This window comes from Cetorhinus maximus, chromosome 29 (genome assembly GCF_964194155.1).
Source record: "Cetorhinus maximus chromosome 29, sCetMax3.hap1.1, whole genome shotgun sequence".
Lineage (NCBI taxonomy): Eukaryota > Metazoa > Chordata > Chondrichthyes > Lamniformes > Cetorhinidae > Cetorhinus > Cetorhinus maximus.
Window position 1 is genome coordinate 9,939,416 of NC_135907.1, and position 27,003 is coordinate 9,966,418.

Here is a 27,003-nt window from a genome sequence, read left to right on the forward strand (position 1 = left end):
CTCGCTGACCAGACACTCAGCACCCCCCTACCTCGCTGACCAGACACTCAGCACCCCCCCCACCTCGCTGACCACACACTCAGCACCACCTCCACATCGCTGGCCGCACACTCAGCACCACCCCCACATCGCTGACCAGACACTCAGCACCCCCCTACCTCGCTGACCAGACACTCAGCACCCCCCTACCTCGCTGACCAGACACTCAGCACCCCCCTACCTCGCTGACCAGACACTCAGCACCCCCCTACCTCGCTGACCGGACACTCAGCACCCCCCCACCTCGCTGACCAGACACTCAGCATCCCCCCACCTCGCTGACCACACACTCAGCACCACCCCACACATCGCTGGTCACACACTCAGCAGCAGCTTCCCCCCTCCCCCCACCCCCCCACCTCGCTGGCCACACACTCAGCAACCCCCCCCCAACATCGCTGTCTGCACACTCCACCCCCCCACCTCACTGACCCCACACTCCAACCCCCGCCTCGCTGACCCCACACTCCAACCCCCGCCTCGCTGACCCCACACTCCAACCCCCGCCTCGCTGACCCCACACTCCAACCCCCGCCTCGCTGACCCCACACTCCAACCCCCGCCTCGCTGACCCCACATTCCAACCCCCGCCTCACTGACCCCACGCTCCACCCTCCCGCCTCGCTGACCCCACACTCCAACCCCCGCCTCGCTGACCCCACACTCCACCACCCCACCTCGCTGACCCCAGGCTCCACCCCTCCGCCTCGCTGACCCCACACTCCACCCCCCCCGCCTCGCTGACCCCAGGCTCCACCGCCCCCCTTTGCTGACCCCACACGCCACCCCCCCACATCGCTGTCTGCACACTCCACCCCCACCTCGCTGACCCCACGCTCCACCCGCCCGCCTCGCTGTCTGCACACTCCACCCCCGCCTCGCTGACCTCACGCTCCACCCCCCCGCCTCGCTGTCTGCACACTCCACAAATGCCTTTTGAATTTTAAGCTATAAGACACAAAATAGCGTTGCCAAAACACAGCTACGTTGCCTCCATGACTGATATGTTAAAACAAACCATTGTTACTGAACTTTTTTAGAGACGCCATATAAACTATGAATAAATAAGCAGATGGAGCTATCAGAATAACACAAAAACAACTAATATCAAAGATATTACTTAGACTGGACTGAAAAGGTTAAAAGGTATTATAAACTATGAGATCTCAAATTTTATATTAGATGAGTAAATGAAACTTAGATGGGAATATGGTTTAGCGTAAGCTGAGAAGATTTGGATTGCTGTGCTTGGCAAGAAAGCCTTGCAAGCAAAGTGACAATTTTCTGATTGTTCTGTCATAGCAGCGATCGACCCTGTTGATGACTGCGTATTTCAAGTGGATTCAACAGACTTGTTGGAGGATGATAAACACAAGCAATTTGTGAACCATCTGAAATTACCAGTGAAGGGAAAGGGAGGGCCCTGGATTGCACCAGACACTTCATGCACAGTTTTAGGAAACTGATACCTACCACATGGAGTTGTTGAATCATAAATAAGAATCAGAAAGGGATTTCCTCCTCCCTCAAACAGCGGACTTTAAGATTGGATGTGTAGAACGGGCACATACAATTGGCAAATGATTTTCAACCAAAGTGTGAGGCATCAAATTTTGGTAAGGAAAATAAGGAGATCACATATTACTTACAACTGAAGCATCTAACTGGTTCATGGGATGTGGGTGTCGCTGGCTAGGCCAGCATTTATTACCCATCCCTAACTGCCCTTGTTCAGAGAGCATTTAAGAGTCAACCACATTGCAGTGGGTCTGGAGTCAATGTAGGCCAGGCCAGGTAAGGAAGGACAGCAGATTCCCTGTGAACCAGATGGGTTTTTCTGACAATCAACAATGGTTTTTGTGGTTTTCACCATCAGACTTTTAATTCCAGATTTTTATTGAACTCAAATTTCACCATCTGCCGTGGTGGGATTCGAACCCAGGTCCCCAGAGCATTACCCTGGGTCTCTGGAATACTAGTCCAGCAACAATACCACTCACCACCGCCTCTGGGTGTACAAATGCACAAATTTACTAACAGTTGCAACACAGGTCAATAAAGCCATAACAAAAGCAAACTGAGGGTTTATTTCTAGATGAATAGCATTGAAAAGTAGAGAAAGTTATGCTAAGTTTGTATCAGGTCTTGCTCAGACCACATTTGGAGTACTGTGTACAGTTCTGGTCACCATACAAAAACGATATAGAGGCACTGGAGAAGGTGCAAAGATGATACCAGGACTCCTGATGGTTTCACTCATCAGGAGAGGATGACAAAAAGGCTGGATCTCTTTTCTTCTGAAAAGAGAAAGCTGAGGTGTGACCCAGTAGAGGTATTTACAATTAAGAAACGTTTTGAAAGACTAAATTCTAGATTTTTTTTTTCACTTTTGTGAAAGGCCAAAATTGGAGGCCATTAACATAACACAGCCACCAAGATATCAACTAGGGAATTCAAAAGAAACTGTTACCCAGCGAGAAGTGAGAACGTGGAACTTGCTACCACAGGGAGTAGTTGAGGAAAATAGAACAGATGCATTTTCAGGAAGAATTCATTGTAAAATAGTGGTTTCTGTGTCTGTATGCGTGAAAGACTTAAATGGATTAAAGCCAGCTGGTTTGAAGGCTTTGATGTTTTAGGAGGTGAGCTAGGTTTGAAATGCAAAGTAGGTAAACATAGGTAAAAGAACGTTTGCATTTTTAAATAAATCAGACTAGATTGATTTCAAAGGAGGGGTGAAATGTGTCACCTAGCCAGGTAAAATTCAGGAACAATGTGTTTATTTTTCCCCAAGATTACTGGTAAAATGAGTATAATGCTATATTAATTAAAACAAGGAGGAAGGTCAAAGGGAACTTGTCAGGATGTCCACAAACCTCCCCAGTTTAAACTGGACTGCAGCTGACCTTAATGGCCTTTTGGCTAAGATCAAGTGTAGTGTTGCAGGGGCGACACCATGGTCCTGCCAAGGCAAGGTCGGGATGGAAGGGCGATAACCAATCGCAATCCAAATCCATACCGTGGATTACCTATCACCGTCCGAGTCACGGTGAACCACAGCGAAGGAGGATCACCTATGGATCGGGGCTTCTTCACCAGGAGGATCCTGTTGAAGGCGTGCGGCTTCCAAGCTACGGAGATCTTCACCCTGCACGACTCCCGCAAAGGGGGTTATTTTGACGTCACGTTCAAGCGGGTGGCAGACTGCGTCCGGCTCCTGAGGGTGTTCGAGGAGAAGAGAGACCTGCTGGAGATGAAGATCCTGACGGCGGAGCCGCACTTTTCTCTGCCGTTGCAACGGGAACGTGAGGTGATGGTGCATGTGTACAACCCCTTCGTCCCTGTCGCCGACGTGGTCACCTTCCTCACCAGGTACTTCGATAAGGTGGGGAGCGGCACCGAGATTCGAGACGACTTGGGGATCTGGACAGGCAAACGCCTGTTTAAGGTCACGCTAAAGACCGATGGTAAGGGAGCCATTTTCCACCCTCCTTCCAGTTTCGCAATCGGGGGAAACCGTGGCTACCTGGTCTACGCTGGGCAACCCAAGCATTGTCGCTCATGAGGCAAGGCTGGCCATGTGGCGGCCAACTGCAGCGCCTCCCTCTGCAAGATCTGCAAACAGGAAGGGCACCAGACAAAAGACTGCAAACAGGCCAAGTGCTGCAACCTGTGTGGCGAGGCAAGTCACCTCTACAGGACCTGCCCCAAACGCTGCCGTACTTACGCACAGGCAGCCAAAGCCGACCAGGGGGAAGCAGAAGAAAGGTTCCGTGTCACTCCAACCACCAAGGCCCCCAGGGAGCTCAACGGGACAAAGGAGGACACAGAGAGAGACAAGGTGGAGAAAGAGATTGAGGCAACAGAGAGCCAATCAACAGCACTACCCCCTGAACCTCCCAGTCCTCAGGAATCAATGGAGGAGGAGGCAGCAGTGGAAAATCAGCAGGGGGAGTGGCGGACGGTGAAGAACAAGAAAAGTAAGAGGGAGCGAAGAAGAAGCAAAGGCGTTTCCCAGAGAAGCGGCAAGAGGCGTCTCCCATCCGACACGGATGACAAGGGCAGCAGCTCTTCGGATGATGAAGTGCCAGAGCGGCACCGACAGAAGAGGCGGCAAAGCTCCAGGGCGTTGGAGGACGAGACACCCGAGCTCCAGAAAATTGGAGACAACAAGGAGACCAGCGCACCCCAACTTTGCCTGCAACCTGAGGAGGCCAGTGCACCACAGCCCCTGGAATCTGGGAGCAGTGAGGCAATCATCGCACCCCAGCTCCAGGAAGCCGGGAACAGCAACACCCCAGAGGGGGTGAGTTTTGGAGAAGCTTCTCCAGCAAAGGTCATCTCAAAACCCGCTCTCCACGTGAACCTCCAGATGCCACTGGAGCAGAACACGGCCAAGGAGATCTACCTCAGCCCATCCAAAGTGAAGGAATTTGAGCTCACTACGGGTATGAAGGAGCAGACTAAAGGTCTGGGACTCTCAGAGACAGTGGGTTTGGTAGGAGAATAAATGCTTTAAAATGGGTTTAAAGATTGTATCCATAAATGTGCGTAGCATTAAATCTACTACGCGATGTGTTGCGACCTTGGACTACCTAGCCAAGGTCAAAGCTGACCTGTTGTTTCTGCAGGAGTGTGCGATACCGCACCTCAGCTCCTACAGGCAATGGTCACGATGGTGGTCCCACGGGCCATCAATCTGGTCGGGCGGAAACGACTCTCGTTCCTCCGGCCTGGGTATTCTGCTGCGGGGAGGCAACTTCACCGTCTCCGAGGTCAAGGAGGTGGTGGGCGGGCGACTCCTCGTAGCAGACGTAATGTACAAGAACGCTCCACTCCGGTTAATTAACGTGTATGGCCCGGCACAAGGGGCTGAGCGGCTGGAGGTTTTTCAGCAGCTCCCACTGCTGCTGGCGACCTCCAGGCCGGTCATTCTGGGCGGGGACTTCAACTGCATCATCGATGCGGCTGGACGATCCGGCAGGGCCGGAAGCAGATTGGACGCTACGTCCAGATCCCTGATGGAAACAGTTAAGGATGCCAAGCTGCACGACGTCTTCAGCAACCCTGCAGACGGAGCGCAGCGTAGATACACCTGGTCGCGGCCAGACGGGTCCATTCGTTCCAGGATAGACTTCCTGTTTGTGTCCCGTGCATTCACAGTCAGATCCACCGACGTCAAGCCGGTGTTCTTCTCTGACCACTGCCTCCTACTGGCGGACTGCCACTTGGAGGAAGACCTGAGGGTGGGCAGGGGGGCATGGAAGCTAAATGTGCAACTGCTGACCCCAGAGAACATTGAGGAGCTCAAGAGGGATTACAAAGGTTGGAGAACCGTGAAACCCCTCTTTGAGTCCCTGACACACTGGTGGGAAGTGATCAAGGGAAGCATCAAGAGGTTTTTCATCCGCAAAGGCACCCAGAAAGCTAGAAAGGAACAGAGGGAAATGTCCCGACTCCAGGAAAAGATGCAGAATCTGCTCCGGCTGCAGTCGATGGGGGTCGATGTCAAGGAGGAGCTCCAAGAGGTGAAGGGCCAGCAAGCCTCGCACTTTGCCTCGGAGGCCTCCAAGATCATCTTCCGTTCCAGAGTCCGCTCCGTGGAGCAGGATGAGACGTGCTCACGTTTCTTCTTCCAAAAGGTACACAGAGAGCGCTCTGTGATCAGCAGCCTGAAGGAAGAAGACGGCTCAGTAAAGTCATCACGGTCCGACATTCTGAGGATCAGCAAATCCTTTTATGCCGGACTGTATGACGTGAAGCCCACGGACAGCACGGCCTCCCAGTCCTTCCTGTCCTCTATCACGGAGGTCTTAGACCACAGTACGCGGGAGAGCCTGGACAAACCGCTAACTCCTGACGAACTGACTAAGGCCCTCGAGTCCTTCGAGAAGAGTAAAACCCCCGGAAGCGACGGCCTGCCGGCGGAGTTGTATTCGGCTCTGTGGGACTTGATCGGCCCAGACCTGCTAGAAGTGTACGAGAGTATGCTCCTGGCCGGCAGCATGTCAGAATCCATGAGGAAAGGCATCATCACCCTCATCTACAAGCACAAGGGGGAAAGGGAGGAAATTAGAAATTGGCGACCCATTTCACTGTTGAATGTGGACTATAAGATTCTGTCCAAGGTCATCGCCAACCGGGTCAAATCCGCTCTGGAATTGGTGATTCACCCTGACCAGACCTGCTCTGTGCCAGGCAGGAAGATCTCTGACAGCCTGGCGCTGCTCAGGGATACGATTGCCTATGTACAGGACAGGGGTGTGGATACCTGCCTCATCAGCTTGGATCAGGAGAAGGCCTTTGACAGAATATCGCACACCTACATGGGGGATGTGCTCTCCAAAATGGGCTTTGGGGAGGGAATTCGAAATTGGATCCAACTGCTCTACACTAACATCAGTAGCGCAGTCTCAATCAATGGGTGGGAAACAGATAGCTTTCCGATTAAATCTGGAGTCAGGCAGGGCTGTCCTCTCTCGCCTGTCCTTTTCGTGTGCTGCATAGAACCCTTTGCCGAGTCCATCAGGAAGGATCCGGGCATAAGAGGAGTGACGATCCCAGGCAGTGGAGGCACTCAGGTAAAAGCCTCCCTGTACATGGACGACGTCGCCGTTTTCTGCTCGGATCCGCTGTCGGTGCGCAGACTGATGCACGTCTGCGACCAGTTCGAACTGGCCTCGGGAGCCAAGGTAAATCGTGGGAAGAGCGAGGCCATGTTCTTTGGGAACTGGGCTGACCGATCCTTTGTCCCCTTCACTGTCAGGGCTGACGGCCTGAAGGTGCTGGGGATATGGTTCGGAGGGACCGGGGCATGCGTTAGAAACTGGAAGGAGCGAGTGGCTATGGTGAAAAGGAAACTGGGCATGTGGGAGCGACGCTCCCTCTCCATTGCGGGTAAGAACCTGGTCATCAGGTGTGAGGTACTCTCGCTGTTGCTGTACGTGGCGCAGGTCTGGCCCATTCCACACTCCTGCGCGATGGCGATCACTCGAGCCATCTTCCGCTTTATCTGGAGGTCGAAAATGGATCGTGTCTGCAGGGACGCGATGTACAAGCCTCTAGATAAAGGGGGAAAAAACGTGCCCAACATCGCCCTCATACTGATGGCCACCTTTGTGTGTGGCTGCATCAAGCGGTGCGTAGACCCTCAGTACGCAAACACCAAGTGTCACTACGTGCTGAGGTTCTACCTGTCCCCGGTGTTGCGAAGGATGGGTCTGGCCACGCTGCCGCGGAACGCTCCAAGTAGTTGGACCGTGCCGTACCACCTGTCCCTGGTGGAAAAATTTATGCAGAAAAACACCTTTGACCACAAGTCCATCAGGCAGTGGTCAGCACGTAACGTCCTAGAGGCCCTGAGGGAAAAGGAGAGGGTGGACCCTGTGGGATGGTTCCCCGAGCAGACTGTCAAAGTCATTTGGCAGAATGCCTCATCGCCAGAACTTTCCAACAAGCACCAAGACGTAGCTTGGCTGGTGGTGAGAAAGGCCCTCCCCGTCAGATCCTTCCTACACGCCAGGAGTCTCACCCCCTCTGCACGTTGCCCTCGAGGTGGCTGTGGTGGGGAAGAGACCGTTGTTCACCTCCTTGTGGATTGTGCCTTTGCAAAGAAAGTCTGGAGAGAGATGCAGTGGTTGCTGTCGAGGTTCATCCCGAGCAGTTCTGTGACACAGGACTCTGTGCTCTACGGGCTGTTCCCAGGGACACACACCGAGACAAACATCGACTGCAGCTGGAGGATCATCAACTCGGTGAAAGACGCGCTTTGGTCTGCCCGAAACTTGTTGGTCTTCCAGCACAAAGAGTTGTCCCCGACCGATTGTTGCGGACTGGCACAATCCAAAGTCCAGGACTACGTGCTGAGGGACGCACTAAAGCTTGGGGCAGCTGCCGCAAAGGCGCAATGGGGAAGGGTCGCTGTCTAAGACCTTTCTACCACAGCGCACCGAGAGACTGGGAACTGTTTAGAGCCCCTCGGGCTGTACAGATCAAAATGAAAGGCTGTAAATGATTGTAATATTGTTTGTACTGATGCACCTGGTGATACATTTTGTAAAAGTTTAACCTGGATTGTACCCTTGTAATGTTGTTTTTGAAATGGTTTTGAATGTGATTGAAGATTTTTTATGAATAAAGTATATTTTTACAAAAAAAAAATAATGCTAAATTTATGATCAGAAAGGTAAAGTCCAAAGACATATTGAAACAATAAGTGTTTGCATTCAAAGGGGAAAATACATATAAAGGAGCGAAGGCTGTGTGTAAGGGTGGGCATTTTAAGATCTAACAAGTGTGAAAAGCCTTCAGCATCTACGCCTCAAGCTGCTGTCTACAAAAAACTGAAGTTAAGGAAACTCACTTGGATTGGATTGTCAGGGTATCATATTTCTTTGCTTGGGTCTTTCAAAATCAGTGTGTCTTGCTGTTGCCTTAACAAAAGTGTAAGTGGGAGTCAGGTTAAGTAGGGGATTTAGAAGTTATTATAGTAGTAATTTGTAGACATATGTATGTATTTAAAATCATTTCTGCTATTAATAAAGGTTTAATTTAATTTGGTAAGAAACCTACAAGACTTGGTGGTCTTATTACTACTGAATTCAAGGCACGCATCTCCAAATTTATACAAATTGCAAAACAAGTTGTGGCACTTATTTCAAGTCTCCCTCTGGGATTTGAACTCAGCATTTACCGTTGGCTGTGCCATAACATGCTTTTAAAGGGAAGTTAGATAAACACATGAAGGTGAAGGAATACAGACCTATGCTGATAGAATGGGTGAGGAAAGATCAGAGGGGCTTCAAGGGAAGCATAAATGCCGGCATGGAGGCGGTGATGTCACGGTAATATCATTGGACTAGTAATACAGAGGCCCCCCCCCACCTTCCCGGCTGTTGCACACGGCAGCTGGTGGAATTTAAATTCAATTAATAAATCTGGAATATAAAGCTCGTCTCAGTAATGGTGAACATGAGACTATCGTTGATTATTGTAAAAACCCATCTGGTTCACTAATGTCCTTTACGGACGCAAATTTGCCATCCTTACCTGGTCTGACCTACAGGTGACTCCAGGCCCACAGCGATGTGGCTGACACTTAGCTGCCCTTTGAAATGGCCACTCCGTTTAAGGGCAATTAAGGATGGGCAACAAATGCTGACCTTACCAGCAACACACATTCCATGAAAGAATAAAAAAAGGTCAGGTTTGGTCAAATGGTCTGTTCCTGTGTGGTACATTCTACGTAATAACCTAACTGTGTATACTTGGATTAGGATGGGGTCTTATTTACAATAACACGCCATAATGAATCAAGCCTGTGCTGCAGCACTGTATCGAATGTCTTTTGGAAGCCCATGTACACCACATCAGCAGCATTGCCCTCATCAACACTTGCTGTTACCTCTTCAAAAAACAAATATCCAGGAAGTTAAACACTATTTTCCCTCAAGAAATCCATGCTGGCTTTTCCTAATCAACCCAACTGGAGTTTTCTCCTAACAATTTGTAGGTAAGAGTAAGGACTGATAGGATTGACAACTGTTAAGTTTCTACCAAGAGGAAAAACAGGGTGATTGAGTTTATTGCTCTGTACGTCTAGAGTTTAGTAACATTATGTAGGGGTGTGAGGGGCTGACTCATCACACTCTTTGGAGTGACTCATCCTCATCCAGCTCTCACCTGTGATTCCAAGCAGGTATTAACATGTGTCTGTGGCCACAGCACGACAAACCGCTTTGAAAAGGGCGGGCCAAACCAGGTGAAGGTAGTTTTCAGGTCTCTTACCCTCAATAACTTAGGGATCTTGTCTGTCCTGGCACGTGAAGACTGATTCCAGTGGACTGGGTGGATGAGGCCAATCTAAGATCTAATGGTCTTGAAGGTGGGTCAGCAGTGTCGTGAAACGTGTAGAGCTCGACAAGACACAGAAGAAGTCCTGGTCACTCACTGCACCCAGATTGATCTTGTTCAAAAAAGGTTGTAAGGGTAAGCCTGGCGAGTACAGACCGTCAGTCTAACTTTTGGTGGTGGGGAAGCTTCTAGAAACAATTATTCAGGATAGAATTAATAGTCACATGGAAAAATATAGGTTGATTAGGGACAACCAGCGTGGATTTCTTGAGGGAAAATAGTGTTTAACTAACTTGTTGGATTTTTTTTGAAGAGGTAACAACAAGTGTTGATGAGGGCAATGCTGTTGATGTGGTGTACATGGACTTCCAAAAGTCATTTGTTACAGTGCTGCAGAACAGACTTGAGAAAAGTTATAGCTCATGGAATAAAAGAGACAGTAGCAATGTGGATGCAAAATTGTCTGAGCAATAGGAAACAGCGAGTAATGGTTAATGGATATGCTTTGGGCGGGAGGAAGGCTTGTAGTGGAGTTCCCCAGGGTCAGTATTGGGACCCTTGCTGTTCCTGATATATATTAATGATCTAGATCTTGGTGCTCAGGGGACAATTTCAAAGTTTGTGGATGATACAAAACTTGGAAGCATTGTAAACTGTGAGCAGGACAGTGTAGAACTTCAAAAGGACATAGACAAGTTGGTGGAGTGGGCAGATAGGTGGCAGTTGACTTTCAATGCAGACAATGTGAGGTGATTCATTTTGGTATGAAGAACATGGAGACACAATATAAAGTTAAGGGGTAAAACTCTGAAGGTGTGCAGGAGCAGGGGGACCTGGTGCATCTGTGCGTAAGTTATTGAAGGTGGCAGGACAGGTGGAGAGAGCAGCTAATATAGCATACAGTGTCCTAGGCTTTATTAATAGAGGCATAGAGCACAAGAGCAAGGAAGTTATGCTGAACTTGTACGGGACATTAGTTAGACCTCAGCTGGATTATTGTGTACACTGTGCTTTAGGAAGGATGTGAACACATTGGAGAGATTGCCCAAAGAGGTTTACAAAAATGGTTCCAAGGTGAGAAGCTTCAGTTATGAAGATAGATTGGAGAAGTTGGGACTGTTCTTCTTGGAGGGGAGAAGGCTAAGTGGAGATTTAATAGAGATGTTCAAAATCAAGAGGGGGCTGGACAGAGTAGATAGGGAGAAACTGTTCTCGCTCATAAAAAGATCGAGAACGAGAGGGCACAGATTTAAAGTGATTTGCGAAAGAAAATGTGGTGAGAGAAAAAACTTTTTCACACAGCGGGTCAATTGGGCCTGGAATGCACAGACTGGAAACAATGGGTAGGGTTACGGGGAAAAGGCAGGAGTATGGCACCGAGTCATAATGCTCACTCAGAAAGCCAGTGCAGATGTGATGGGCCGAATGGCCTCCACTGCACTGTAACAATTCTGTGATCGTGATCTCCAGCTGCCAGCACTTGTCTTGCCACTGGACTCAGATAGGTCGGGACGTGAGCACGAGGCTGGCAATGTGCAATTCTCCCTCACTATAATCTAATTCGTGTGCAAATCACATTCATTATCTTTCTATCGTTCATCATCTGTCTGTCACTAGCCCTGTGGCGACGGGCGAGTGGTGTAGCAGGTGTGGATTTACTAGCAGCTGTAGCTGTGAACCCATACACAGGCGGCTCAAACCATAGCATTGTTTTTCACCAGAAGGAAGTGGAACCCAGCACCTGCTCCACCAGCCACCCCACCTCCCCCTCCTAACCGAGTGGCTGAGCAGCGTTTTCAGAATCACACTGCTCGCGTCCCTCATGACAGGAAGGACTAGAAAAGCTGCCCTAAATATTGTTTGCTTCACCTCCCTGGCCAGCAGGCCTCAGCTGGCAGGGATCCCATCAAAGTGGTTGTAAGTAATCTCAAAAAAGAAAGTAAAGGTGACAACCGGTCACCACTGGCACATGCAATGTGTGCAACCTCATGGGCAGCCTATAAACTGAGAGAAGAACTGTTCGTTGAGAGAGCGCTGGCTAGGTACAACATCCAGATCTCCGCCCTAAGCGAGACTCGTCTATCGGAGGAGGGTCAGCTCAAGGGAATCGGTGCAGTTTACACATTCTTTTGGAATGTCTGTGGAAAAGAAGAATGGCACAAAGCTGGTGTAGGCTTTGCTGTCATGAACCATCTCGTCAGTAAGTCAACTCGTCTTCAGGGTGTTAATGATAACCTGATGGTGCTTAAACTCCCCCTGCAGGCAACAGATAAATAACTCTGTACACGCCCTTACCATGACCAACCTTGATGAAGTCAATGGTAAATTCTATGATGACCTCCACTCCTTGATCGTGCCAAAGTCAGACAAGCTAATCGCTCTTGGTGACTTCAAGGCAAGAGTTGGTGCAGATCACCAGGTGTGGCAAAGGGTGAAAAAATCAGGGTTGGCAGTTGTAACAGCAATGGGCTGCTCTTACTGAAGATGTGTGCTGAGCATGACCTCTTAATCATCAACACAGTTTTACCTCCCTAATCGCAACATGTTTAGGATGCACCCCCATTCTATGCATTGGCATCTAAATGACTATGTTACCAGGCAGAGGGAAAGGCAGGATGCACATGTAACAAAAGCCATGTGGGGCATTGGCCAGTGTCTAATCATTTCAAAGCTAAACATCAAGAGCTCTCTCTCCCAGGGCATGAAGGTCAAGAAGTATCTCAATGTCTCAAACAGGCAGTCAAGAAGGAATATCTCTCAAAGAAACCCAAGAGTTGCCTGTTTTTTTATTCATTCAGGGAATGTGGGCTTCGTTAACTGGGCCAGCATTTATTGCCCATTCCTAGTTCCCCTTGAGAAGGTGGTGGTGAGCTGCCTTGAGGATGACTGGGTGACCTTCTGGGATTATAGTGTACTCCACTGTTCTAGAGGCCCTTGGCCTTACTACTCGTAAGCATCAAGATTGGTTTGATGAAAGCAATAAGGTAATTCAGAAACTACTGCAGGAGAAACATCGCCTCTATAGGGTTTACCTCAATGACAATTCATCACTATCCAAGCACAATGCCTACCAACACATCTGCAGGGCAGTCCAATGCGAGCTCAGAGAGATGCAAGAATCAGAAAGCAGACAAACTTCAGTCATTGGTCCACCATAAAAATTTGTACAATGTTTTGTAATCTGTCCACAGGCCCCAGTGTACTGGTTCATCACTGATCTCAGTGCCAATGGGTCAATACTACTCACAGAAAAAGCCTAAATTCTAGACAGATGGGCAGAGCTTTTTAACCACATATAAATTGGTCCTTATCCATCAATGAAGAAGCAACCAGCAGTTCGCCATCAACTGCTCTCTTATCACCCTCCTATACTGTTAGAAACGACAAACGCAACCAAACTCCTGTCCAGCAGCAAAGCTCCAGGAGTTGATGCTGTCCCAGCTGAGATCTACAAGGCCTGGTCAATGCCTGGTCAAGAAGCTCACTGAACTCTTTCAGTCTCTGTGGGAGCAAGGAACCATCCCACAAGAATAAAAAAGGCGCCTCTGTCCACCTGTACAAGTGGAAAGAAATGCGCCAATCATGGAGTAATCCCACTTCTCTCCACTGCTGGCAAAATCTTCACCAGAATCTTGAACCACTTAGTTCAAAATCTCAACCAGAATCTGCTGCCAGAGTCAGTGCAGTTTCAAAAAGGTCGGGGAACCTCTGATACAGTGTTTGCAGTTGGACAGCTCCAGGAGAAATGCCAAGAATAGAACATGGACGTCCACACCACGTTTGTTGGCCTGACTAAGGCCTTCGACGCAGCCAGCCATGAGGACCTCTGGAAGGTAATGGAGAAATTTGGCTGCCCCTGAGAAATTCATCACAGTGGTTCAACATGATGGCATGCTGGCACATGCCCTGGTAATGGTGAGTCTTCTGATCTATTCCCAGTCACTAATAGAATTAAGCAGGGCTGTGTGCTAGTGCTAACCCTCCATGTTTTCCTCTGCTATGCTCTGTGGTGCCTTCCATGATGGTGATCCTGGCATTGAAATCAGAAATCGCATGGACGGGAAGCTGCTCAACCTGAGATGTATCCAGGCAAAGACCAGGTCTCCAAAGACATATTTTGCGATTTCCTGTTTGCTGATGACTGTGCACTAGCTGCTGGTTCAGAGCTGGATATACAATGTAGCATGGGCTTGTTCTCCAACGCATATGCCAACTTTGGCCTTACGATCAGCTTGAAAAAAACTTAAGTAATGTACCAGTCTGCTCCAGGAAATCCTGATCTCAAGGTTTCAGTCCATGACCAGAACCTGTCAGCCATGGATGAGTTCACTTACCTCGGCAGCACGCTCTCTCGAGTTGTCTATATTGATGTCAAGACACGTGCAAGAATTGCCAAAGCAAGTGTAGGCAGACTTCAAACATCAGTCTGGGAACAAAGAGGAGTAAGTCGGCCTACCAAACTGAGAGTCTATGAAGCGACAGTCCTGCCTACTCTGCTCTATACATACGAGACTTGGACTGTGTACCAGCATCATGCCAAGAAGCTCAACCACTTTCATTTGAGCTGCTTTTGTCTGCTGCTAAAGATCAGAAGGCAGGACGAAATACCAGGCACTGAGGTATTCACCTGAGCCGGCAGGCCAAGCATCCACACCTTACTGAGACTGTCACAACTGAGTCGGACTGGTCATGTAGCCAGAATGCCTGACACTCGCTTACCAAAGTGAATCTTCTATGGAGAGCTTGAGTCTGGGATGCACTCTCATGACGGTCAAAGGAAGCACTACAAGGACATTCTGAAGGCTTCACTTAGGAGTTTTGACATTGACCCCGAGTTGTGGGAGAAGCCCGCCCAGGATCACTCACTGCACCTGGTGCAACCAAATAAAAAGTGGCGCAGCCTCCTTCGAAAGTAAGCACATATCAGAAGCAGAGGAAACCCTTAGCCAGCAGCTCATCCAAAATTTCAATCATCTGCTGGATCCTGTCCTGTTTGCAGCAGAACTTTCCAGGCACAGACTGGCTTTAGCAGTCACTTATGTGCCCACCAGAATCCTAATAAACACTTCGCCACAAAGTACAGACAAGAACACTATGCATGACAAAGTCTTGGTCAAACACAATAAAAGGACTATATTGCAACCACATTTAGTGTTGGATTCGAATTGTGATCAGTTTGCCTCATGTGTTAAATCCGACAGGTGCAGTTTACCTGCCTATTTTAAATCTGACAGGTAATCAGTTTTACCATGTTAAATGCGACAGATGCTATCACCTCTCCCCTACCGTGCTATAGCTGTTATCATTTTGCTGTGGAGGTTGATGTTTACATAGCAAGGGTGCTCCACAAGAGATGTTTAGTCCCACAGCCTGCAACAGTCAAACACAAGTAGAGAATGTTCAAGTGCAAAGAATTCAGCAGCATAAATATCCGCAAACTCCATGGGTTGGGGACTGACAGCCCCTAATGGCCGGTTTTATTTACTGATCTGCAATCAAAGCACGAAACCTAGTGGAGTTCAGGGAATGTGCATCTACTCCAAGCTGCTTTACATTTTGAGGGGTCCCCTGACACAGATTCAACAGGAGAATCATAAAGAGGATTCCCACCCACTCAAATTGTAACAGACACCCAAGTACTAGCTGTATATGGAGACCTACAGATCTAGACACTAGTCCCTTTAAGAGACCGTCAGGGATTCCACCTCGGCCTCTGTTCCTGAGTTTCAGCCATGCGTGTTCTTTGGATGTCCAGTGACCAGAGGCGCGGGCTGGGCTATGGTCACTCACCAAGCTGTGACAGGCGGAAGAGCTCATCCTCATTGTCCGTTGTGTGATCGACGCTAACCTGAGTCACCTGGAGTTGTCCGTCTGCAGTGGATTTACACAGCAACGCTCGGCTGGTGCCTGCCAACAGCAACAGGGAACCAGTCACAATCACAACTCGTCAACGCTCGGCAGCGGGGCATGGTGGGGAAGGGGAAGGGGGTGGGGGGGGGGGGGGGTAAAGAGAGGCATGGCAGGAAACCCTCTTCAGAGGGTTCATCAGAGCAGAGGCAAGGGGCGTAGATATCGTCCTCCCAGATGAGGGGGAAGGATGGTTGACACCATTAAGGGGCACACAGGGCACAGCTGGCACTCTGGTGGGCAAGAGAAATGGTGTGGCACACAGCTCCTTATAGGTTGCTACCGTCTAAACCCACACAGGGTGTGGAGTAAACCTCTTACACACCTTGACATGTACCCTGGCCATAGGATGGCACAGGGTCCCTGGAAAGCCAAAAAGGTGGGCTCGACCCCATTATAGACATGACAGACAAATCCCATTCCCTCTGGCTACAAGAAGCACCAGTCTCAAGGACCCCACCTGAGAGGAGGCAGGGCTCTTGCTTCCCTGTGCTGCTATGTTGCTATAGGAGGCTGCTGGGGAGCAGCACAAGATTTAAATGAGTTTGGGGGGGGGAGGAACGGAAATGCCAGGAATCAAAACAGTTGGCTAATTAAAGAATTGAGGGGGGGAGCGGGAAGGAGGTACCTATATTGGCAATGTAGAGTTTGTTGTTGAGAATGAGGGCAACAATCGCAGTTGTTCCTCCTGCAATCTCTTGTTCAACTTTATTCAATTTCTCCAGGAGTTTCTGATACTGCTGTGGAAGCTGTGAGTGAGGAACACCCTGAGAAGCAAGAAAAAGACACCAGTTAAAAAACAGAAAGGTACAAAAGGAGTGAGAGGGAGGGGGCCATTGTAACAAAAAAAAAAAGTGTGAGAGATGCATGTCAGGTGGATTCTTCAAGCGAGAACCAGGCCAAATACAATAAAGTTGAGCGGGGAAGTAAAGAGGAAATAAGGCTGTGAGGAAAGAATATGAGAATAGAATGGCAGCTAATATAAAGCGGAACCAAAAAATTTTCTACCAGCATGTAAATAGTAAGTGGAAAGGAAGAGGTGGGTGAGTCCCATTAAGGACGAAGAGGATAATATACACTTAGAGGTGCAGGGAAAGGCTACATTACTTAATGAGTACTTTATTTCCGTGTTTACTAAGGAAGAGAATGTTGACAAAATAGTCACGGAGATGGTAGAGGTAATGGATTGGGAGAAAATTGACAGACAGGATGTACTGGAAAGGTTGGCTATGCTTAGAGTGAGTAAGTCACCTGGTCCAGATGGCCTGCATCCCAGGTTGCTTAAAGGAAGTGGGAGTGATGGTGGAAGGGCTCATCATAATTTTCCAATCTTCCCTAGATACCGGGGAAGTGCTGGACAGTGACAAATGTGATACCATTATTCAAGAAATAGTGTAAGAACAGTTTTGGTAACTCCAGGCCAGTCAGTTTAACATCAATGATGGGGAAGGTTTTAGAAACAATAATCGGGCGGAAAAAAAATGAACAGGTACTTGAAGAGGTTCGAGTTAATTAAGGAGAGTCAGCATGGATTTGTAAAAGGCACATCGTGTTTAACTAATCTAATTGAATTTTTTGATGAAGCAACAGAGAAGGTTGATGAAGGGGATACAATGGAAGTTGTCTAAATGGATTTTAAGAAAATGCTTGACAAAGACCCACATAAAAGACTGGTTAACAAGAATAATGCTCATGGACTAGGAGGTCTCTGTCAGCTTAGATAAAAAATTGGCCTAAGGACAGAAAATAGTGAGTCATGGTAATCGGTTATTTTTCAGACTGGCAGACAGTGGAGTTCCCAAGGGTCAGTGCTAGGACCACTCTTTTCTGAGATCAATATAGGTACTTATTTATAAATTATTTGGATATTAAAAAACAGTAAAATTTCAAAATTTGACAATGATACCAAACTTGGAGGTGTGGCTGATAGTGGGGATAATACCAATCGCTTGCAAAAGGACATACATAGGCTAGTAGAATGGGCAGACAAGTGGCAGGTGGAATTTAATACAGAAAAGTGTGAGGTGATGCATTTTGGTAGAAGAGATAGAGAGGCGCAATATAGAGTTAATGGAACAATTCTAAAGAGTGTGCAGGAACTGAGGGACCTGGGGGCTCATGTGCACAGATCTTTGAAGGTGACAGGACATATTGAGAGAGTGGTTAGCAAAGCATCTGGGACCTTGGGCTTCATAAACAGAGGCATTGGGTTCAAAAGGAGGGAAGTTATGCTGAATCTTTATAAAGGTCTGGCTAGGCCCCAACTAGATTATTGCGTTCACATCGTTCCTAAAGTCTGGCACCAGAGCTGATGGTCCTTGAGAGGATGCAGAGATTTACCAGAGTGGTTCTAGGCATGAGGGATTTTAGCTACAAGTTTAGGATGGAGAAGCTGGGGTTGTTCTCCTTGGAGCAAAGGAGACCGAAAAGAGATTTGGTAGAGGTGTACGAGGTTATGACACGTGCCGATAAGGTAGACAAAGAAAAGCTGTTCTCATTAGTTGATGATACAAGGATGAGGAAGTGCAGATTAAAGGTTTTGGGCAAGAGATACAGGGTGTGTGTGTGAGGAATAACTTTTTAACGCAGTGAATAGATGGTGGAAGTGGAGGCAATGAATAATTTCAAAAGGAAATTGAATGGCACTTGAAGGAAACAAACTTGCAGGGCCACAGGGATCAAGCAAGGGGATGGAACTGACTGGGTTGCTCTACAGAGAAATCCAATGAGCTGAATGGCTTCTTTCTGCACCACAAAGACTTTCAATCACACATCCGTACACCCATTAAGACCACCTAATTCCATTCTAATGTTGCTCGCCCCCCACCCCCCTCCCCCCACCAGCCTCAGTTCATCCACTGCTCAAACCCTCACCAAGTCTGCTATCTTCAGGCATGGCCATTTTAAATACTTCTGTCGGCCTCCCACATTCTATCTTGTGCAAACCTGTGGTTACCTGACTCGTATCGAATGCCCTTCACCAATCACCCCTGGTGCTTGCTGAGCTAACACCGCTCCTGATTAAATAATGCCTCAATTTTAAAATTCTCTTCATTGCTTTCAAATCCCCTGTGCCCACGCCCGCGCTCCCTAATTTCTTCCAGCACTAATTCTGGTCTCTTCGGCATCCTTGATTTTAATCAATCCACCATTGGTAGCCACATCTTCAGCTGTCTGGGCCCTAAACTCTGGAATTCCCTCCCTACACCTCACCACCTTGCTTTCCTCCTTTAAGAGGTTCCTTAAAAACCTACCTTTCTGACTGAGCTTTTGGTCATCTGACCTACTATCTCCTGGTGTGTCATATTTTGTTTAACAATGTTCCTGTGAAACACCTTGGGATATTTTATTACATTAAAGGCCCGACATAAGTTATTGTTGTTACTGTTCGCATGGAGAACAAACTGCGCAGAGTGTTTCAGTTGGACAGCCTGTTCCTGTGTTTAATGTCCGTTTAATCTGTTAAATAGAATTGCGACAGGATGTAAAGCTTGCAGCCAGGAAGCTCCAAACAACATGACCATCTAGAACTATCCTGAGTACCTAGGGAGGATCACACAATAGCACCGGTATACAGAATTATCCATATTAATTAGGGAGTGCCTTAACAAAATCAGCATGCAGAATTATCCACATTATCTATCATTGTCAGGAGTGAGTGTTCACATTTGCATGTCCGCGTATAGGAATATGTTGTGTGTAGATTGAGTTGGGCCCCAACACTTGCTGCCCAGACTCTCACGTACTGAATAGACCCCGCCTTCCAGCCCCTGGGCTGAGATAAGTGTCTGTGGTGTTGGTGGGCTGTTGGGGGAAGGTGTGGGCACAAGTCCAACACCAGCAGGAGAAGCGGGGAGGTAGCTGGGCGGAGGACAGAGGTGATGAGGGGCTCTCTTGTGACTTTCCCCCACCATTTTCGCTTACTGCTTCATTCACCCTGCACTCATCCTCTGAACCAGCGGTCTCCAATTATGACAACAGCAACATAGCTCCACTGCGCACAGTTACCACAGCAACAGGCTGGTAACTATGGTTACCAAATGGCACTATGCAACCACTGTTTATCCCCACAGCTTTACAGCAGCTAATAGCGCCTGTTACTCAGGCCATCACCTTCACAGCTCTAATACTGAGTGCAAGGAGACCTCCTTTTACATCGCCCCATACCCACCACCACCAACCCCCATGGAAAGTTTTTTTCCCCCCATTCACAGGATGTGGGCCTCAGGCCAGCATTTATAGCCCACCCCTAATTTCCCCCGAGAAGGTGGTGGTGAGCTGCCTCCTTGAACCGCTGCAGTCCATGTGGTGTAGGTACACCCACAGTGCTGTTAGGGAGGGAGTTCCAGAATTTTGACCCAGCGACAGTGAAGGAACGGTGATATAGTTCCAAAGTACTGCACTCTCCGCCTTCCCTAGCACCATGAGCAAAGACTGGCAATGATACGGAAGTGGGAGAAGGCAGTCTTGGTGATGGGGAGAATATGGATTCAGAAGTTCAGTTCAGGGTTGATTAGGGCACCATGGTTGCAAAAAAACCACCATTTGCATTTTTACAGCACCTTTAATGTAGTAAAACTTCCCAAGGTGTTTCACAAATCAGAAAAATTGACAACAAGCCTTAGGAGGAGATATTTGGACAGATAGGCAAAAGCTTGGACAGAGTAGCAGGTTTTAAGGAGGATCAAAAGGAGGAAAATAGGAACAGGAGGAGGCCATTCAGCCCCGGGAGCCTGTTCTACCATTAAGATCAAGGCTGACCTGCAACCTAACTTGTCTACCCCATATCCCTTAATAGCTTTGGGTAAGAAAATGTATCCATCTCAGATTTAAAATTAGCATCAATTGTTATTTACAGACAAGAGTTCCAAACTTCTATCATCCTTTTTGTGAAGAAGTGCTTCCTAATTTCACTCCTGAAAGGCCTGCCTCTAATTTTCAGCCTCTGCTCCTTAGTTTTAAACCCCCAACCAGCAGAACTAGGGTAAATAGACAGAGCCTATATTTCCTTAATAACTTGAAAACTTAGGTTAAAATCGCCCCTTAACTTCATGGGTTATACCATTGTTTGTGTAATCCAGTAATTTAACCCTTGGTGTTCAGGTATCATGCTAGTAAATCTGTAACTTTTCCAAGGTTGATATATTCGTCCCAAGGTGTGGTGTCTAAAGCTACTTACAATACTCTAGGTGTGGTCTAACCAAGGCTTTGTATAGCTGAAGCATGACTTCTACCCCATTGTATTCTAGTTCCATAGATAAAAAGGGTAGCACTCCATTAGCCTTTTTGCTCATTTTCTATACCCGTTTGTGACAGTTTAATGATCTCTGTTCCTTGTCTTTCATCTGTCCTTGTTCTGAGCGTTGGCCTCACTATGAACAATCCTCCTCCACTGATTTCTAATCTCTGCTGCCCCCACTGCCTGTCCCATAAAAAGTCCAGTCCACGTTCCGAAATCCATCCATCCATGCCATCTTGGGTCTTCCTTGTGCATGTTTTCCCGGGTGTTTTGCCTTGCATTAACTCTTTTTCCAAACACTCCCCTCCTGTTCATATCACGTGTCCCAAATACACCACGATTCCCAAAAGTCTCTCTGGACCTCCTCTGTATCTAGTTTTTCCACTATTACTCTGTTTTATCCTGGATGAATTCACATTTACCTGCGCTGAAATCCATTTGCCAAAGTTTTGCCCATTCACTTAATCTATCAATATCTTTACGTTTCCATTTACACGCCTTACAATATCATCCATCTTTGCATCGCCTCCAAAATTGTACATATGGCTTTTGATCCCATCATCTAAATTATTAATAAATATGGTGACTAGTTGAGGCCCTAACAGATCCTTGTGGGAAACCAGTTTGCCAATTTGGATACCTGCTCTTTATCCCTATTCTGTCTCTTGCCACTCAACCAATTTCCCAACTAGGTCAATAATTTGCCTTGCATTCCATGGGCTTCACTCTAAGCCAACAGCCTCTTACGAGGCACCTTTTTTTAAAAATCAAATACTGCCTGGAAGCCCATAGAAATAACATCCATAGACATTCTCCTGTCCACCACTTTAGCCTCTTCAAAAAAAAAATTCAATCACATTCGCCAGGCATGACCTAACCTTTACAAATCCACGCTGGCTCTTGCTGTTCAGCTGAAAATTTAAGATATTCAGTCATTCCAGCCTTATAGACATTAGTAACTTTCTGACAACAGGCGCTAGGCTAGATGTTAGTGGGGGCAGGGGTGAGGGGGAGCGGTGGAACTGGTGGGGAGATGGGGGGCGTGGGGGGGGGGGGGGGGGGGGAGGGAGAGAGAGAGAGAGAGAGAGAGAGAGAGGGGGGGGTGAGCTGGGAGGGTGGATGGTGCGGGGGAGCAGGTCATTGGTTGGGGGTGGGGGGGGCGCGGTGCTGGGGAAAGGGTAGGCAGGAAAGTGGCGTTAAGGCCACAATCAGATCAGCCATGATCTTACTGAATGGTGGAGCAGGCGGGAGGGGTTGAATGGTCTACTCCTGCTCCTAATTCATACGTTGGCATGTTCTAACTGGTCTATAATTCTCCGGTTTCCCCGTTACCTTCCTTTAATAGTGAGTGACATGTTCAATTTCCCAATTTAAAAGAATGGTTCTCAATTCAGATTATAGTTATGGGATCTGCAATATTTTTACCCACTTTCTTTAAAACCCTGGGATGGAAATCCTCTGGTCCTGGCGGGGTTTGTCACTCTTTAGTGCCATTATTTTTTCTTTATTACTGTTATTTTGCTTATATTAATTTTGGTGAGTCCCTGTCACTCGTTCAATATTAGTTTCCTTGGGATGTCCAGCACTCTGACCTCTTCCTCTACTGTAAGGCGAGAGAGAGGTACACAGGCAGAGAGAGTTAGGGAGAAAATTCTAGATCTTAGGGCTTTGGCAACTTGAAGGCACACTGTCAATGATGGACCAATTAATACCAGGGAAGGGCAAGAGGCCAGAATTGATTGAACAGTCTGGTTTAGCCTCTGTTGGCGGGGAGAGAGATGGAATCAATATCCAGGGAACACAGCTTGCGGCAGGGCTCAAGGGCAGTGGCTTTTACTCTCCCAATGTTTAACTGGATGGAACTTCTGCGTCTTAAGTGCTGCACGTCGGGACAATCAGTGTGATAAATCACGAACAGTGGAGAGTGAGAGAGGTGGTACTAAGATGAAAATGGCCTGCCCCCTTAAAAACTACACAGTCCAACTGCTATAAATACGCGAAGGAAGGGGCAGTCAGAGGCTCAGGGGTGGGCTGAGAGTATCTGTACAATCCCCTGATGTGATACCAACACATCGTTTACACAGAATTTACAGCACAGAAACTTGTTATTCAGTCCAACAGTCCTTTGTTTAATACGAAACGGATGGTACACAGGCAGAGAGTGGATTTACCTCCGGAAGCTGAGACAGCAGGTTGGCCTTCTCTGCCAGAGAGTCATCAATTGATTCAAAGAAACTGCGTTCCACCACATCGAAGGCCTGTGGAGAAGAAAACAAACAGGCCTCAGGCTGTGCAGTCACTCATCCACTTGCTTCAACCCAGCTGGCTGCAAGAATCCTATTTGATGTGAAGTTGGAGCAGATTTAATCGTTTCGACATGCACAACACAAAACGAACTCCAATTTAGTAATGAACAGGCAATCTCACTCAGAAACCAAAGGACGGTCAGGTGGGAAAAGGCACAGTGTGCACACTGGAACTCATCTGAGCTAACTCTAACCTATGAATGAGAGGGAGCTTAACCCTGCACCCAAACCTGTGCTGTACCTGCCCTGGGATTGTTTGACGTAGGCGGTGTAGAAGGAGCTTTAAGCAGTATCTAACCCCATGCTGTGCCTGCCCTGTGAGTGTTTGATAGGGACAGTGTAGAATGAGCTCTACTCTGTATCTAACCCCATGCGGTACCTGCCCAGGCGAATGTTTGACGGTGACAGTATAGAGGAAGTTTCACTCTGTATCTAACTCTGTGCTGTACCTGCCCTGGGAGTGTTTATTGGAGTTTGGTACAACCTCTTTGTCTAGTTTTAATGTAAACAACTATGACCATTGTAAAGAACCTATTTTTATTTTCTCTTGACTATGGCTTTAAAAACGACCATGGCTGCAGTTTAAAAGAGGTTCAGTGGAGCAGGAAGAAGAAAATCTACAATGTTGCTATCCCCTGTGTGTGCCAGGTAGGACAGAATAGTGCTGGAACGGAGACCTGGTTTAAGAGGGAACCGCCTAGCGACAGCATTTTGATTGGTTCCTGACCAAGTGGCCAGGTTCTGTGTGAGGTTAGTGCAGTGGATCAGCTGCTAGCCTGAAAAGAGGAAAGACCTGAAACTTCTCTCTCCTGTGCTTTGTAAGACTCCAGCAATCCTGCCATAGTGGCTAGCTGGCTGTTCTTCACATCGCTGTATCCTGCTTTCTTTGAGAGACCCCTGTCAGGAGGAAAAGGGGAAAAAAACATCACCAGTAGAGACATTAAAAGCAAGTTTCAACCAGAGAACCACAGACTGCAAGTGCTGGGAGACCACCTCGTGTCAGCCTGCAAGGAATTTGGAAGAAAGCAATGAAGGTCAACCCATCCAAACCCAAACTCCGGGTTGGTGCTATTGAACTGTTTTATCTCACCCTTAAAATCCATGTTTTGTGTGTTTTATGTGTATGTTTGTGCTTAGGGGTTTAAGAAGAGGTAGAATTTAAGTTATAGAGTTAAAAGTTAGCAGTTCATATTTCTTTCTTTAGCCACTGTTACAATTTGTTTAATAAACAGTTATTTACTTGTTAAGCTTACAATCCTGGGGCTCATATTCATTTAACCTAAATTAAACAGTTAGGTAGAATTGGGGCAATTCGGTGGTCTGATTAAACATCTCACATTTGTCATGGCTCAGGGAGCAGTGGGGCTCGATACGACAGCGCACTATCCCCAGTGAGTCCGTGACACCATAGAATCATACAGCGCAAGAGGTCATTAGGTCCACTCTATCAATGCGGTTCTTTGAAAGATTAATCCCGCTCCACTGCTCTTAGTGGATAACTCTTAAAATTTTCCCCTTCAAGTATTTATCCAATTTCTTATTGAAAGCAGCTCTTGAATTGGCTTCCTCTTTTTCAGACAGTGTGTTCCAGTACATAACACCTCACTGTGGAACATTGTCTCATCATGTCACCTGTTTCTTTTGCTGATTCTTTCAAGCCATGTCCTCTGGTTACCAACCCTTCCGCCAGTGGAAACTGTTTTCCGTTTATTTACGCTATCAAAATTTTTCATGGTTTTGAACACCTCTACCAAATTCCCCTTAACATCCTCTGCGCTGAGGAGAACAACCCGTTTCTCTCATTCCACCATGTAACTGAAGCCCTGTGTCCCTGGTACCATTTTAGAAAATCTCCTCTGTACCTTCTCCAAGGTATTGACATTCTTCCCAAAGTGTGGTGCCAGATTTGTCCAGAATATTCAAGCTGGGAAACAACCAGTGTTTAATGAGGTTCAGCATCATTGCTTCGATTCTGCATCCTTCCTATTCTTCTATTTAAAAAGCAAAGGACCTTGGTTGCCTTTTCAATAATCTTCTCAACTTCTACAATCTTCCAAAGTTTGTGTATGTCCACATCACGGTCTCTCTGTCCCTGAACCTCCTTTTGAATTGTACCACCGAGTTCATATTGCCTCTCAATCTTTATACCAAAATGAATGCCATTTCTCAGCATTAAATCTCATCTGCCATGTACCTGCTCATTTCACCACTCTGTTCTGAAGTTATCTTCCTCACTGTTTAACTGCATTTCCTTGTTTAATCTAAATCAGTCCCCGTGTTTCCACCCCCCCGCCCCACCACCCGACCACAAACAGGTTTAACGTAAACCCTAAACCCCTTCTCCACCCTGCCAGGTTTAATTTCAAGCTACTCCCCACCACCCCACGACTCGGTTTAATGTCAACCCCGTGACCAAATGAATTTGCCTCCTTGTCTAGGCTCCCCTGATATCGTGAAGAGATGAGTGAATCTGATAAGTTCAATACCTGCAACAGCACCTTGCGGACGTCAGCATCGTTGTGACTCAGAGTTAACTGTCCCAGCAACAACTCTGCTGTCAGCCTCTGTGTCACAAACTTCGAGACCCGACTCCCATCATATCCATTGAAGACCCCGTAGAGGTAGCACTCGTCCTCGCTGGAGAGAGAAAGTAGATTTAAATCAGTGGGACCATGAAGGAGGTTTTGATGGAGTGAATAAGAAGTTGCTCTCAGAGCAAGAAATGTCCATAACCAGATCTAGTGCTGGATTATTGTTACATTCGCACAGACACAGATAAATGATTCATGCGAGGAGCGGGCACCTGTGGAATTTGACAGGAACCAGTGCCGGCGCAGTTGATCTTCACCAGGGATGTTAATGGTTTGGATGAAGGCAAGGGGGAGAGGTGTACCAGCCCCTGGAGAGTGCTGATTACAGGGAGATAGAGCAATGATTAGCCCCTCGGGTGCACTGGGGCAGCGGGCACATGTCCGACAGACATTGCAACATCAACACTGGAATTTGATCCACCTGGGCCGAGCATACACACATCATGGAGGGTTACATAGTCAAGTCCTGCTGGGGTTGGGGGTGGGGAAGAGGCAGCAACTGCCATTCATCTATCAGTGAGGGTCTCTGACCTGCGTTGCCAGGCTAGGACCCTGCAGCGGAGTGGGGGATGTCTCTTGCAATCAAAGAGGGTCTCTGACAAATATTGGGAGGCTGGGATCCTTGTTGGGGTTGGGGGCATCATTCAAGCAGCCAGGGTCCCTGGCCAGTCTCGCCAGGGTGTTTGCTCTCAAAGTGAATCAGGGATTAGGATGTTTATACCAGAAAATTAAATCTCAAACTATCTGGACAATCCTCTCTAGAACACAGCCTTGGTTGGGCCTGAGCTAGAATGCTATGCCCAGATTTGGGCTCCTCGCCTATGGAGAAGCCAAGACACAGTTTAGAAAAGGGCCACTCCATTAACACTAGGGTTACGGGCCTCCAGTTATCAGCAGCGGCTTAGAGAGCTGGGACTTCTTACTTTGCAAGAGCGAAACTAGGAGGCGATTTGATTCAGGTCTTTACAAATTCTGTCTGTGGATGGCCTACCTCAGCTCGATAAGCAAGGGTGGGGGGGAAACAGTGGGTAAGGAAGATGCTAAACTTTAATAAATCACTGTTTCTGCC

General features: G+C 47.7%; 1 protein-coding gene across 1 annotated transcript in view; it reads right to left on the minus strand.

The window, feature by feature from the left end:
- tab1 (TGF-beta activated kinase 1/MAP3K7 binding protein 1) overlaps positions 1-27,003 on the minus strand; it is a 46,859-nt gene that overhangs the window by 12,594 nt on the left and 7,262 nt on the right. Inside the window, exons 3-6 of the mRNA XM_078532149.1 lie at positions 25,830-25,980; positions 23,209-23,295; positions 16,427-16,565; positions 15,682-15,798 (exon numbers count right to left, since the gene is read on the minus strand). Coding sequence (XP_078388275.1) covers positions 15,682-15,798; positions 16,427-16,565; positions 23,209-23,295; positions 25,830-25,980 — 494 coding nt within the window. The remainder of the gene's footprint in view (positions 1-15,681; positions 15,799-16,426; positions 16,566-23,208; positions 23,296-25,829; positions 25,981-27,003) is intronic.